The 13291-nt window shown below is 42.7% G+C and overlaps 1 protein-coding gene across 1 annotated transcript in view; it reads left to right on the top strand.

The window, feature by feature from the left end:
* Positions 1-12095, top strand: part of ptprb (protein tyrosine phosphatase receptor type b) — a 38274-nt gene extending 26179 nt beyond the window's left edge. Inside the window, exons 21-31 of the mRNA XM_028954463.1 lie at positions 892-972; positions 2483-2500; positions 2603-2684; positions 2936-3026; positions 3674-3750; positions 4500-4634; positions 4874-4996; positions 5078-5241; positions 7137-7272; positions 8319-8439; positions 8745-12095. Coding sequence (XP_028810296.1) covers positions 892-972; positions 2483-2500; positions 2603-2684; positions 2936-3026; positions 3674-3750; positions 4500-4634; positions 4874-4996; positions 5078-5241; positions 7137-7272; positions 8319-8439; positions 8745-8767 — 1051 coding nt within the window. The 3' untranslated portion in view covers positions 8768-12095. The remainder of the gene's footprint in view (positions 1-891; positions 973-2482; positions 2501-2602; positions 2685-2935; positions 3027-3673; positions 3751-4499; positions 4635-4873; positions 4997-5077; positions 5242-7136; positions 7273-8318; positions 8440-8744) is intronic.
* The last annotated feature ends 1196 nt before the right edge of the window (positions 12096-13291 follow it).

The following is a 13291-nucleotide window of genomic DNA, read 5'->3' as shown; positions in this document are numbered from 1 at the left end:
CGGCACTAAATAGCACACATAGCAACATCGCTAGTAAAGTAGATTAGCTACACTAACTCAGTGTAGCTAATTCACCGATTGCTTAAAAATGTAGATATAATGTAGTCCAAATAGTTTGTTTAACGACAAGCGATAGACATGAAACATGGGTTAACGTTAGTAATCCCTCAGGTGAGGGCTGCATGGTGGCATAGCGGTTAGCGACGTGGCCTCACACCTCCAAGGTTGTGAGTTTGAATCCCGTCTTGGACCTTGGGTGTGCGGAGTTTGCATGCCCCGCCATCGTTGTTCCGGGCGTCCTCCAATCCCCTTTCAATCAATTTTATCTCAAAAAAGCAACCCTGGCTCACATGGCCATTAGCAGAAGAAAATGTTGTTTGCTTGACATCACAGTCTCTAAAATAGACACGATGCTTTCTAACAAGCGTACGGACAGACACACAGGATGCTGCTAAAGCTGCAACACGGAGAGCCGCAAACATCATTTCCTCTCTGCCTTGCATTAGCGAAGGATAATTAGAGCCCACTGTTTAAACAAAAAGGAAGAATGGGGCATCAGAGTCGCGTAATTGCATGACAGAGGAACGAGAGACATTCCTCGTATTCGATAATTAGATATTGCTAATAGCCTGGACCTCCGTCAGGCTAAATCCAGGATGTTGTGCAGCCGGTAGAACGTGCAGCGAGAATGCTCCGGGCGTCTTTTAATGTGTACTAATTAGCCGGGGGCTTTGTATGACGTGCCCGCGGACTGGCTAATTATTGGCAGGTTGACTGAATGAATTTTTTTATTGGCTGGAAAATGTTTAATGGTTTGGCAATTCAGGTCTATGTGTAGGAATGGACACATTCTCCTCATCACATGACGTGTGTTTATTTGAATGAATTTAGGGCTGTACAAGAGGGGCCTGTGGTTAGGATGAGCATGTGGAAAGAAGTGCCCTCCTCAGGGATCTATATGGGTGTCAGAAGGTAAGAATGCCTCTGAATACTGAGCATTTATGGGTTTACCTGGTCGCTCAATGAAAATGTCAAATGTTTTTTTATTGCCAATTTATGTTTTCATTTTGAGCCGGTGATTCAATTATTCTTCATTTGAAACAAGAACAGTCTATTGATCCGTGGTCACTTGATACTGCTCTCCTCGGTACAAGTGGCCCCATGGGGTAATCGGAATCTGGCATATACTACAGAAAAATGGCATTGTTCAGAATGTGCCCAGGCGACCTCTAACACCACGTCCTTTCCACTCACACAGTAAATTACAGTTTTTTAGCACCTAGGGACAGGAAGCCATGTCATCAATGAGGTGTGTGTGTGTCTGGAAGGACGATATCTCTCACAGAACTTTGAATCGTCATGTTCATTGTCACCGACACTCTGAGTGGACGTTAATCTCCATGCCAGATAGAGCCGATAGGGTTGTCACACTCTAAAAATAGCTTCCTATGTATATGGATGTCTGCGCCTGCATGTGTAGTGATATGGCACTGAAATAATCGATCTGATTATTTTCAAGCCTGACCGGCTCAATAGCACTGAAACAAAAGCATGGTGCTAAAACCAGCCAAGCCTATTACTCAGGTGTGTTCGTGGAAAACCAAAGATTGATCCTGAGCTTCTGTGGTCACTGAGACATGAGGCAGAAATAAAAAGAAGACGTGACGAGCCATCCAAAAAGCTAAATTTGAAAATTGGTGGAAGATTCTCTAGCGGTCCACTGGGTCTGCATTATAAAAGGCTGCAACATCTAGATCATATGAACAATTATAACTGATTATTAAAAAATGGCACCAATTACCTTGCTAACTGATTAGTTTTTCCCGTCATTAGGTAAAAACATTTCCAGCAACAAAATATAAATTGCCATGAAATAAATCCATTATGCATCTTTGTCTATTTTTAAGAATGTAGTAATAGATTAATCAAGAAAACAAAATTCTTGTGGTTCAGTTTTATTTCAGGTCATTGGTGTGAATTAAGGCTGGCAGAAATATTGACCAGATCCAGACAGACTGTAATTTAGATCTATATCAATTATACAAATTCATATGCAGCTCAGCCACTCATACACCTCTTTTTACTGTCCGTTTTGATTTATAGAAATCTTCCACTTTATGTGAATATTTATTAAATGTTAAATTTATCCAACGGAACTGAATTTAGATTTGGTCTAAATTTGGACTTCGCTGGACTAGTGTTAATAAATTGTCATGGAAACCAGTGTCTCATCATCTTATCCACGCTGGTACTGCCACAGAGACGTGAGGTGCTGCTGGGTGCTATTACCAAGTGATGCTAACCCTGTTTTTCTCCCGAGTCACTTTAATCAATGCAAGAGTAATGAGATTTGTACGAAAGGTGGACACAAATCTCTGACCACCGAAAAAAGCAAAAACAGAGAGCGTAACAAGATGTGTGCATTCGTTTTTAAACATGTAAACCAAAATCTAATTGCACACTCTCCTGCTCTTTATTCCAGCAATCGGCGCGTAGCGAGGTATGTACCCGCATCCCCATCTTTTTCAGGTCACAGATGCTTTTGTTGAGTTTGTGCCCTGGTACGGATCATTTAACCCAGTGTCCCCGTGTTTCATCGCAGCCCCATTAAAGGAGCACACTTTGAGACGCATCTGGCCAAACTGCAGGCCGACTCCAATTACCTCCTCTCTGAAGAGTTCGAGGTGAGGAACTCACACTTGCGCAAATTCCATTAAGCTACACCCACATTTCTAATAGCCCTGAAAGGTTACCGTAACTCAGCATTCACTCTAATTGAGTGGCATCAAACTTGACCATTTAGCACATCCTCCATTACAGCATTTAGCGCAGTTCAGCCGAGGACTGGAGCAGGAGAAATGTTGTTTATAATTACGATTCCGGTCTTCCATGGCTGTTTGGCTTCTGAAAACTATACACTGCGGTTTTCGTTCAGGATCTGAAAGATGTGGGGCGGAACCAGCCCCTGGATACGGCTCGTGTGCCAGAGAACCGCGGCAAGAATCGATACAACAACATACTGCCCTGTGAGTCTCTGTATGGCTTTTTATACACATTTTGTGCACATCTAAGGAAGTATTACTCACACATCTTACAGTATATTAATTGCATGCGTTTGGAGTTCCTAGAGTTTATATGGATACAATGGGATTTAAAAAAAAATTCTCCTTACTTTATAGGATAGAGCAGACAATATGAACAAACTCTCACCATTGCACCAAATAATCTCCGCATCACAACATAATCGGTCAGCCCCAAGGGCAGGGAGAATGGAATGGAATTAATCTGTTTGACGGCTTATTTTTTTTTGGTGGTGGTGGATTTAGTTTTCCGAATGATGCTCAGGACTGTAATGGTCAATCATGCCTGTCAGTTTAATTATGGTAATTTATAATATATTTAGCCACATCCTTTGCAGTAATGTGTTCTAATTTGACGGCCTATATTAAGGTAGACCAAAGGCATGGATATTTATGTTTAGATCCATGTGGTTATAGGGGGGGAAATGATATAGAACTACTTTTTCATCGCACTTCATTCTACCCTGACACATTTCTGGCTTGTAGGGTTTGGTTTGTTCATCAGCTGTCAGTAAGACAAGGGCAGGACTTTTCTGAGCAAAGCCTCCCACCCGCCCAGGGAGCCTGACCACCTGTCTGTGTGTCTCTTTCAGACGATGCTACCAGAGTGAAGCTGTCCTACTTGGAAGACGACCCATGCTCCGACTACATCAATGCCAGCTACATCCCCGTGAGTCAAAGAACATGTCAGCACAGTTCGTGCCCTTGCTGGTTAATATCCACAAATTATGTCACTGAAATGTTTAACCTTATATGTGGTTATGACGCTAGTACACATTTACACGTTAAAATTCACTCATGTGCGAGTATGTGGGCTCTGTGGCTGATTTGGCCAGTGTGCACGTGACTCACCCAACAAGTGCTCGGTCGGAATCCGTCTGGACACCTGCCCGTGACTCATGTTACGCCCATTAGCAGACACACACTGCCACTGTGGCGTTGCCTAATGGCCCAGACACACAAATCTCCCCCACTGCGATGCAGCCTACCCTGACAACTGGCTGAAGCCCAAGGCTGGACAGTCGGCCTTTTTAACCGCACTTAAAGGCCCCATTAAATGCAGTCTTTGGTTACATATGCCTTTGAAATGGAGGAATGAAGCCGAAGGACGTGGGTTTTCCCGCGAGATCTGGGTTTGACATACTCCAACACATGCACGGCCAGCCTCCGCATTGCTGCGTAGTGTTTGTTGTCCCGCTCTGCAATGCTGTGGAGGCGTAGGAGGATATTTCGCTGAGCCACGTTTCTCCCTCTGATAAAATGTAGACATTAGCCACTGCTCTTGCACCACTTGCCTGAACTCTACGAGCACCTTCCTTGCATGTCCTTGACTCTTTCAACATTCAGAAATTTAGGTCAGCAGATATGTCCTGTTTGCCACATGTAAAACCACCAAATTAAGCAGGTCCTCTGTTGCAGGGTAATAACTTCCGACGCGAGTACATTGCCACACAGGGACCCCTACCAGGGACGAAGGAGGACTTCTGGAGGATGGTGTGGGAGCAAAATGTGCACAACATAGTCATGGTTACGCAGTGTATGGAGAAGGGTCGGGTGAGTGGAGTCACTGTCCTTTAGTTGCCTTGGCGACTTCCAGTCTGAAAGAGAATATAAAAGCGAGAGGAGAACAAAGTGAAGAAAGAGAGACCATCTAGATATCAAAGGCAGATCATTAAAGCGATAAATGGCCTGTGGTAGCGTGTCTGATGATAGTCTTAAGTGGACCGCCCATCCTTTGATGCTGTGTAGTAGGCAGATGTGAAAGCTCACATTGTGGCCCCTGTGTTATCCAGGTTAAGTGCGACCAGTACTGGCCCCTCAATCGCGAGCCGCTGTATTATGGTGACCTGGTGGTCCAGATGCTCTCCGAGTCTGTGCTACCGGAGTGGACCATTCGCGAGTTCAAGATCTGCTACGTGAGCAACCGCTACATTTCCTTAAAATACGTCTGCCATGGGTGGCTTTTTCATGCAGGTTCTCACTTCCTTTTTTCACAGGATGGTCAAATGAACTTTCCAAGGATGGTGCGGCACTTTCACTACACCATCTGGCCAGATCATGGTGTGCCTGAGACCACTCAGTCTCTCATTCAGTTTGTGAGGACAGTGAGAGACTACGTTGACCGAGCCCCCAACTCTGGGCCCACAGTAGTGCACTGCAGGTATGGGCATGACACCCATACACACACTTTCATCTCCAGTTCAGCTTGGGATCAATGCCTTTTTCATGTATGGATAATTGAAAAATTTAAAATTCAAATGATGATCTCTAGTCATCACCATTGGGGAGATAAACAGATCAATAAGTAGACCAAGCCTCAACTGTCCACGTAGAGACGGCTGTGTAAGTGTAAGGAAGCACCACTAGATGGACTTGTCTGACTGTAATCTTGCAAGTTGTCATGAACAAAACAATACATGAACCAGCCCTACATTTTAAAAAGGAGATGCTGTCTTACACTGGGGGTCTAGACAAAAAGGGGAAACCAGTAGATGGCAGCAAATACGATAAAAACAAATGTTTTGAGTGGGCTGCTTCGTGTCATTAAGGTTTTGATGTGTCAGGCTGTCAGTGGACACTGGCACATTTCTACAGATAGTGACAATGGGGAGGCAGAGAAAATGATAAAAATTGAAACCCTTTTTCATATCCATGGTGTGTGGCACCGTAGAGAGAGAGCACTCCTCCGCACACGCCTCTTTTCCCACAGTGATGGCAGATAATGTTATTTGATTTTCATCTCTGTGTGATTCCCTCATTATTTTTTTTAATTACTGTTCTTTTGGTGTTTTTCCCATGCCCTGGTTTATTTATTTATTACTTAAACATGCATTTAACCAGGCCTGGGATCATTTTGGTAGTGCCCCAGAAAGTTAATAAGTTAACACCCTATCCTTGATATCCCAGCTATATTAAATGTTGGTGGTCAAAATACAAATAAATGATCAGACCTTGCCATCATTAGCTCTTCACCTTTCTTCGTACTTGTTTTCCCCAGAATTGTCATTGAGCGATGCTGTTCTGTTGTGTAATTCATGGATTGGAATATCAGCTTGTGTATCATTCAAGCATATTTATCAAATTATGCTTTAAACTTCGGGTAAACTTAATTAAAACATCATGGTGATGTTTAGGTTTACCATGGTAAACCTAAAGATGTAAGATTTGTTACTCCTGGTCTTAGTGCCAGTGATTTTAGCTGCTCTGTCCTAAATGCAAATCATGCACGAGACTACTGCTTTTCCTTTGATTTAAAAATGTATATGATGCTGCGGCTTTCACCTGGTCGTAAAACTAAGAGGCTGAAGCTGGTCCACAAGCTTCACAAAGCACAGGGCTTATGCCAAAAGTAGGCGTCTTATTCTTAATCAGAGTGTATTTAGGGCTATTCTCAGAGGGGCCGTGAAGCTGTCAGAGGTAGCCAGATATAATACATCAAACTTAAACCTTGCCATTGTCCCTTAGTGCTCAAACAATGCAAGTAAAACCCGACTCGGGCTCTGTCTCGATCTCTATCTCTCTCAAGCTGTCCTCTCTGTCTAAAATATGATGAAAAATGTGGGGGTCTCGGGCCCAGGAGATGCAGGCTGAAATGGCATGTATTCCAGGCCATTACTCTAGGGACACTTCTTCTTTTCACTTGTGATATCTGTCCTCTCGGAGGCCACGGTGTCACCGGATAAAAGGCCACTGCATAGACATCGGCCAGCTCGTCCCAGTCATATGGAGCGTTTCCATCGTAATCGCATTATGTCCGGCTCTCTTTATGCACAAGAGGGATGATTTGTCAACGTCTAGACATGATGGAGCGCCGGTGAAAATAAAACAAATACAATGCTTGAGGTCCCTCATTTCTGTTCGAATGTGTTTTTAAAAATGAGCAAATATCGTGAAATAGAGCAAGTGAATAACTTTTCAGCCCCAATTCAGTGTACATCATTTATACTACGAAAACGATGGGTGATGCTGATGAATATGACGATATGGTGAGAATATTGCATCGCCAGTTGGCCTGAGGGAACACATTTCCAAAATATTGAGGATTGTCTGTTTTAGTGCCGGAGTAGGACGGACAGGCACCTTCATCGTGCTGGACAGGGTCCTCCAGCAGCTGGACAGCCGAGGGACGGTGGACATTTACGGCTGCGTCTTCGACCTCCGACAGCAGCGCTCGCACATGGTGCAGACCGAGGTGACTACACTGCTTCACATTTCCTGCAGCATCGGCACAGCGAATTGGCAATGCTGGTCAGGGCCTTCTGAGTAAGCGATGCTGTGTCATCATTACAGACACGTTGACCAAGCAAAAAGTCCATCCTTTCCATTGGACAATGTGCCAACTTTTAGAAGAGTTCATTAATACTGAAGACAATATTTACTTATTAGCTGACTCTCCAGAGACGTGTGAATAGTTACTGGCTTATGGTTTCACTGAATGCTGATAAACAAAAGTGAAATTGAAGTGATTGTCACTGTGAAACACTGCAGCACAGCACACGGCGACACAAAGAAATGTGTCCTCTGCTTTTAACCATCCCCCTTGGTGAGCAGTGGGCAGCCATGACAGGCGCCCGGGGAGCAGTGTGTGGGGACGGTGCTTTGCTCAGTGGCACCTCAGTGGCACCTTAGGCGGATCTGGATTTGAACCAGCAACCTTCTGATTACATGTCCGTTTTCTTAAACGCTAGGCCACCACTGCCCCTGTTGTGGGCACATTTTACCATTCAGAAACAACAATTTACTTTACTTTAGGGGCAGTGGTGGCCTACTGGTTAAGGAAGCGGCCCCGTAATCAGTAGGTTGCCGGTTCGAATCCCGATCTGCCAAGGTACCACTGAGGTGCCACTGAGCAAAACACCGTCCCCACACACTGCTCCCCGGGCACCTGTCATGGCTGCCCACTGCTCACTCAGGGTGATGGGTTAAATGCTGAGGACAAATTTCACTGTGTGCACTGTGTGCTGTGCTGCTGTGTATCATGTGTGATAATCACTTCACTTTATTTACTAAATTATGCAAAAAATTGTGAATTGATAATCTCTAAATCCACTCGAAACCATACCTTCATTATTCTGGGTAACATATGATTGCAGCTACATTTTTTAAACATATTCTCTATTTGCATATCAGTTTGCACAGTTTGAAGGTTCATTCAAAACTGGTGACATTTAGTCACATTTTCCATTCCACTAAATTACTATTTTACATTACTGTTCCCATTTATCCCATTTAACACAGTGCCAGTATGCCTACCTGCATCAGTGTGTTCGTGACGTCCTGAGGGCACGGAAGCTGCGCTGCGAGCAGGAGAACCCACTGTACCCCATCTACGAGAACTTCAACCCCGACTACTACCGAGGTGAGCCCCGCCCTCACGATCACGATTCAGAAATTTCACAAGTCCAGTCAGCCGAAGAGCTGCGAGCTCTAAAATTAACAGGCAACAGACGTGCAGCCTCGCTTCATTTCTGAAATGAAGTGAAGTGGTGGTGAGACAGGTCTAGCTTGCCCGCATTTCAATTTCACGTCCCATTTCCTCGCCTCAAATGGAGACGTGGATGAGAAAGACGTGGCTTCACTTTGAAAGGACACAGACTCTGTCATATTTACTTTTAGTTGGTGTTTTACCGTGGCCTGTAACTCCATGTTGTTTTTCTTTCTCAGATTTTATATACACTGGACGCTAAAGATCAGAAAGAATCGTCTCAAGGACCTTTGCTGGATTTTAATTTTTTTTTAATACCAATACCTATCACACCTGGTGTACTAGAGCAATATAGTGTTTATTTTTGTATACTGTTTAATCTCTCACGGTTTTCAATGTTTAAAAGCTATTTAAGTGTACCGGATTATTGTATATAACTATTTATATTTTATCTTATGCCAATAGTCACCATCAGTTGTTTTGTAGCTAAATACTGGCACTGCAAGAAATGGAAAATACAATATAATATACCACGTTCGTATGACTACATGCCATATTTGGAAGTTGTATTAGCCTTTGAAATGTGGATCTTTTGAGCCAGCCCCATCTGTAAATGTGAAACAAATGGGCCGGCGTGTTGTAATACGCGTAATGGAGCGTTGTTGTGACGGGCCGAGAATAAGGTGCTCTTGTCGTCGGGGAACCGTGGTTCAGTTGAGTGCAGCCCATTACCGTGCTGTCAGCTGAAAATGACTTAAGTGTCTAGATGTTGTCAGGTGTTCCCCAGTGACTCAGCGGTGAGCAACCTCACTGTGTACCTTTGAGTCTTGTCTTCGTGTTTCATGTGAGTTTGCCGGGTTCCAATTAAAGAAAATTGTTTTTTATTAGCTTACATTTTTTCTGAAACCCCCCAAAAAATTTGGATTGTAAAACAGACCAAAACCAACTAACAGTAGCCAATCAAAACTGATATTTTGTCATTAAACACACCAGGGACGTCTCCACACTCAGCCAAAATTAATGTGTTAATCGCTGTAATTGCTTATAAATATTTAGCGCAATTATCACAGCTGGGTTTTGTTTACTTCCTGTGTTTGGTTTGACCTTTGACACGAATGGAAAATTAATCTTAGACATAAAGATGGTGATGGACGATGGAGTTTTAGGGTCGATGTGTGTCCATGATGCGCCTCTGGGCAGATGAAAACACAAGCAACACCAATAATTTGACATTTTACGGTTTTTGGGTTAACTACAAGAAAATACACAAAACTTTCACCTTCACAGGGCTAAGATTGGTTATTTCCATTATTCTACCCAATCAGGAGAAAATCTTCACTACATCTCCTGATCCTGGCTGGTATCTTATAGGATCCTCATTTAGCACCATTTGTCTTTGCTGTCCAGAGACATGTGTTTTAGCCATTTTTTTAGATGAGTGGAATTGGGCATTATTGATGGGAATAATGGGAACTTTTAAAGAGAGACAGAGCCATAACCTTAAAGAAGAGCTAATTAAACTCTTCTTCTTCCTAAAGACCAGACTTTGCCCAGATGTCTGTTATGTCCATTCATTTGTGCCCAGTTTGGCCTCCGGAGTGTGTGGACGTCATTTCTAAAGGACAGTGATCAGCATCCGCTCACATTATTGGCGGCCGAACATAGCGTCTGGTCTGAATCGATTTGATTCGTGCTGATGGGGTGCGCCGAAAGGAAATGTCATTGCTCCTCATTGCCACCTAGGAGAGTGAGATTTCGATTAACACTTGCGGTTCTGCCAAAAATACACACACACACACACACACACACACACACACATACTTGGTGAAGGGGGTCACCGAAAGCCAGATGATGACAGGAAGCTACAGTGAGCCCTTACTTCTGACTGCTCACTGCCATTAGCTGAGCTAACGAGTCTGACCAATCAGTTTTCTCAGTAGCTCTTGCAGAATTACATTTTATTTTTTAACAAAAAATAAAATCCTCCATATTTCAAGCAAAGAGACCCGGAGGGGTCACACATCAGCTACCTCCAAATTATTAAATCAATCAACTAAAACCAATCGGTCCCCCTGCTCCGTCGATATGGGTGGAGCTACACATTCCCTGTAGTCCATTTTCCTCAAACAACCTTCTTTTCAGAAAACCTCAACAACTGTGCATCTAGAAATAGAAACTTACATGAAGAACCCTTCAATAATAGCCTCTTCACTTGATTCTTTTTATGAAGAAACTATAGCCGATGGCTGACTGGGTGCATGATTCAAAATATTCAATGGTGGGGGTGAGGTGATTACACTCTATGATTATGTCTGGTTTAATCATACTCTACATTCCCCGAAAACCTGGATTACATAGAACCTTTACTTCAGTATGTGATTTACTGAGGCTCCTCACAAAATGGTCAAACGCCCTCAAAGCATGATTCATGTTTTTTAATAAGAGCGATGAAGATCATTTCATTTCTACAGAGATTCTTTTTAAATGGTGCAAACAAAAGGCTACTGTAGGTCTTGCCTGGCATGTAATGTTGTTATCGTCATATCCTCGTCGAGCACCATCCAGAGTCTCAGAGAGACTTCCCTGCAGAACTGAAATATCTGTGAACATTGTACAGCTGGACCCTCGGGGATTTAATGCTGGGTTTCTTCTAATCTACATAATGTCATGTCTCTGTCTGTCTTGTAAAGTGCACTGCTGCATCTCAGAAAATTTAATATTATTTGTTTTTTGTCATTTTATTTAGCCCTTCGAACCCTTCTGTTCCAACCTTTTATAGACTATTTAAATCAAGTTTCTGTATTGGGATTTTTGGGATTGTTGGTAATATTCTAATAATTTCAGTTTATATGAGTTTATAATTTGAGTTTATTGAGTCTGATTTTCTATCATTCATATTCAACACACACACACACACACATATATATATATATATGTATATATATAATTATCATTAAATATATATTTACATATGAATTTAAAATAGTTTACGGTTTTGTATTAAATAACCTTTTTCATGGTATATTTTTGAGATGCATTAGTATACAATTTTAATATTCCTCCAAAGAAAAAGAACCTCAGGATGTTAATACAATGTTTAAGTTTTTTTACCTGGTAATTCTAATTTACTGACAAATGGGTTATATAATTAATTGTAATTGTAAAAACACTGTTTTTTTTAAATACACCATGCCAAACTTTTAGCTGCATGGATTCCTCAATTTTTATAAGCTACTGTATGTATATCGAGCTGGAATTATTGCAAATTATGCACTTACATGATTAAATACCACAATTGTTTATATGCTTTTTTAAGTATTGGTAGATTACACAACATTAAATGAATTCACTGCCATGCACTGAAACTATGTGCAGTTTGTAGCCCGGCGAGTGAGTTCGCTCTGATCTGGCAGTTGATGCTGTCCGCATTGTTGATGTTCTCACTAGCGACCGTGTGAAATTGTGCCTACAATCTAACCGACGGGTCTGTGTGTTCAGAGGAAAAGGTGTAAAACTACCCACTCTGACCGACTATGCATGCTGTACGTGTATGACTGCAGATGGCTAAATAAAGCTGTGCAAAACTACTGCATCACTGTACCACTTCATTAGCCTCATTTTCATTTTTGTGCTTTTTATTCTCTCCCTGTCGCCAATCGAAGCTGAGAGAAGTGAGCACAGGCTTACCAGGGTCACAGCAGGACGGACACACACACACACACACACACACGGTCTAATACTGCAGCAAAACCACCTGCCCACATTTAATCGCCCCGGCAATTTTATTTTCCAATCATATGTTCGGTGCCTGCAAAGAAGGATCCGTGTTCGCTGACATCAGCTGCCACAGCGGGGTGAAGGGGAGGCTGGGACGGGACAGTCTCATTCAGCTCTGGCCATCAGGCATCATACTGGAGATGATGGAAAATGGAGGGGAAATGAGGTCTGTTTCAAAAGGAACATTTTTAAATATTCTGGACGCATATTGGACCGGTTTGCTCATCGTTTCAATTAAATCATCAGGGCATTTGGCCAAAATGACCTGCTTGCTTCTTGCGATGGCTTCTTATCCCCCCCAATCTCATCGGTGCATGTTTTTTCTATTACGCCGAGATTAAAACTGGGCGCCACTTCACGCCTCCTTTTGCCAGGGAGTGTTTGCGTTCAATTACGGGAGAGAAAAGCGAGTTCCTACTGAGTGCATATTTACCAGCGAGGTCAGACCCAATGAGGTCGAGGGACGTCCAGTCACAGTCTGCTACGGCCTTATACACATTTGACACAGTGACATTACGGAACACTTCTAAATTGTTTAAACTGCTACTTAAATTGGCTATAGGAAGACAACAGTGGTTAGATCCAGATTTCCCTGTTTTATTTGATCATGCCATACGGAGGATTTTTTTTTCTTTTTTTTTTCTTTCATAAATTCATCATGTCCCAATTTTCTTAAATGTTAGATTTTAAATTAAATGATTAATACCTATTGGATGAAAGACCTTATTATTTCCCAAGAACAATATAAAAGTACATTTGTGTATCAATGGCCGATACGATCCAAATGGTCTCGACAAATTTGTTTCCCTACAGCCACTTTCTGCTTGTTCCACTAGCAGTTTGACAGGCTCTGATAAGGGCGCGTGAACATGCTCTGCCACGAACTGAGGTCAAGTTATTAAAGCCGAAGACGATACAGCGCTGCGAGAAGAAACGCTCCTCTAAACAGTCTGGAGGAATGCTGCCCTTGTGAACCTGATCCCAGACTTGTTTCTTGCTGGGGAGTCGT

The sequence above is a fragment of the Denticeps clupeoides genome, chromosome 15 (genome assembly GCF_900700375.1).
Source record: "Denticeps clupeoides chromosome 15, fDenClu1.1, whole genome shotgun sequence".
Lineage (NCBI taxonomy): Eukaryota > Metazoa > Chordata > Actinopteri > Clupeiformes > Denticipitidae > Denticeps > Denticeps clupeoides.
This window is presented reverse-complemented; position numbering and strand designations above follow the sequence as displayed.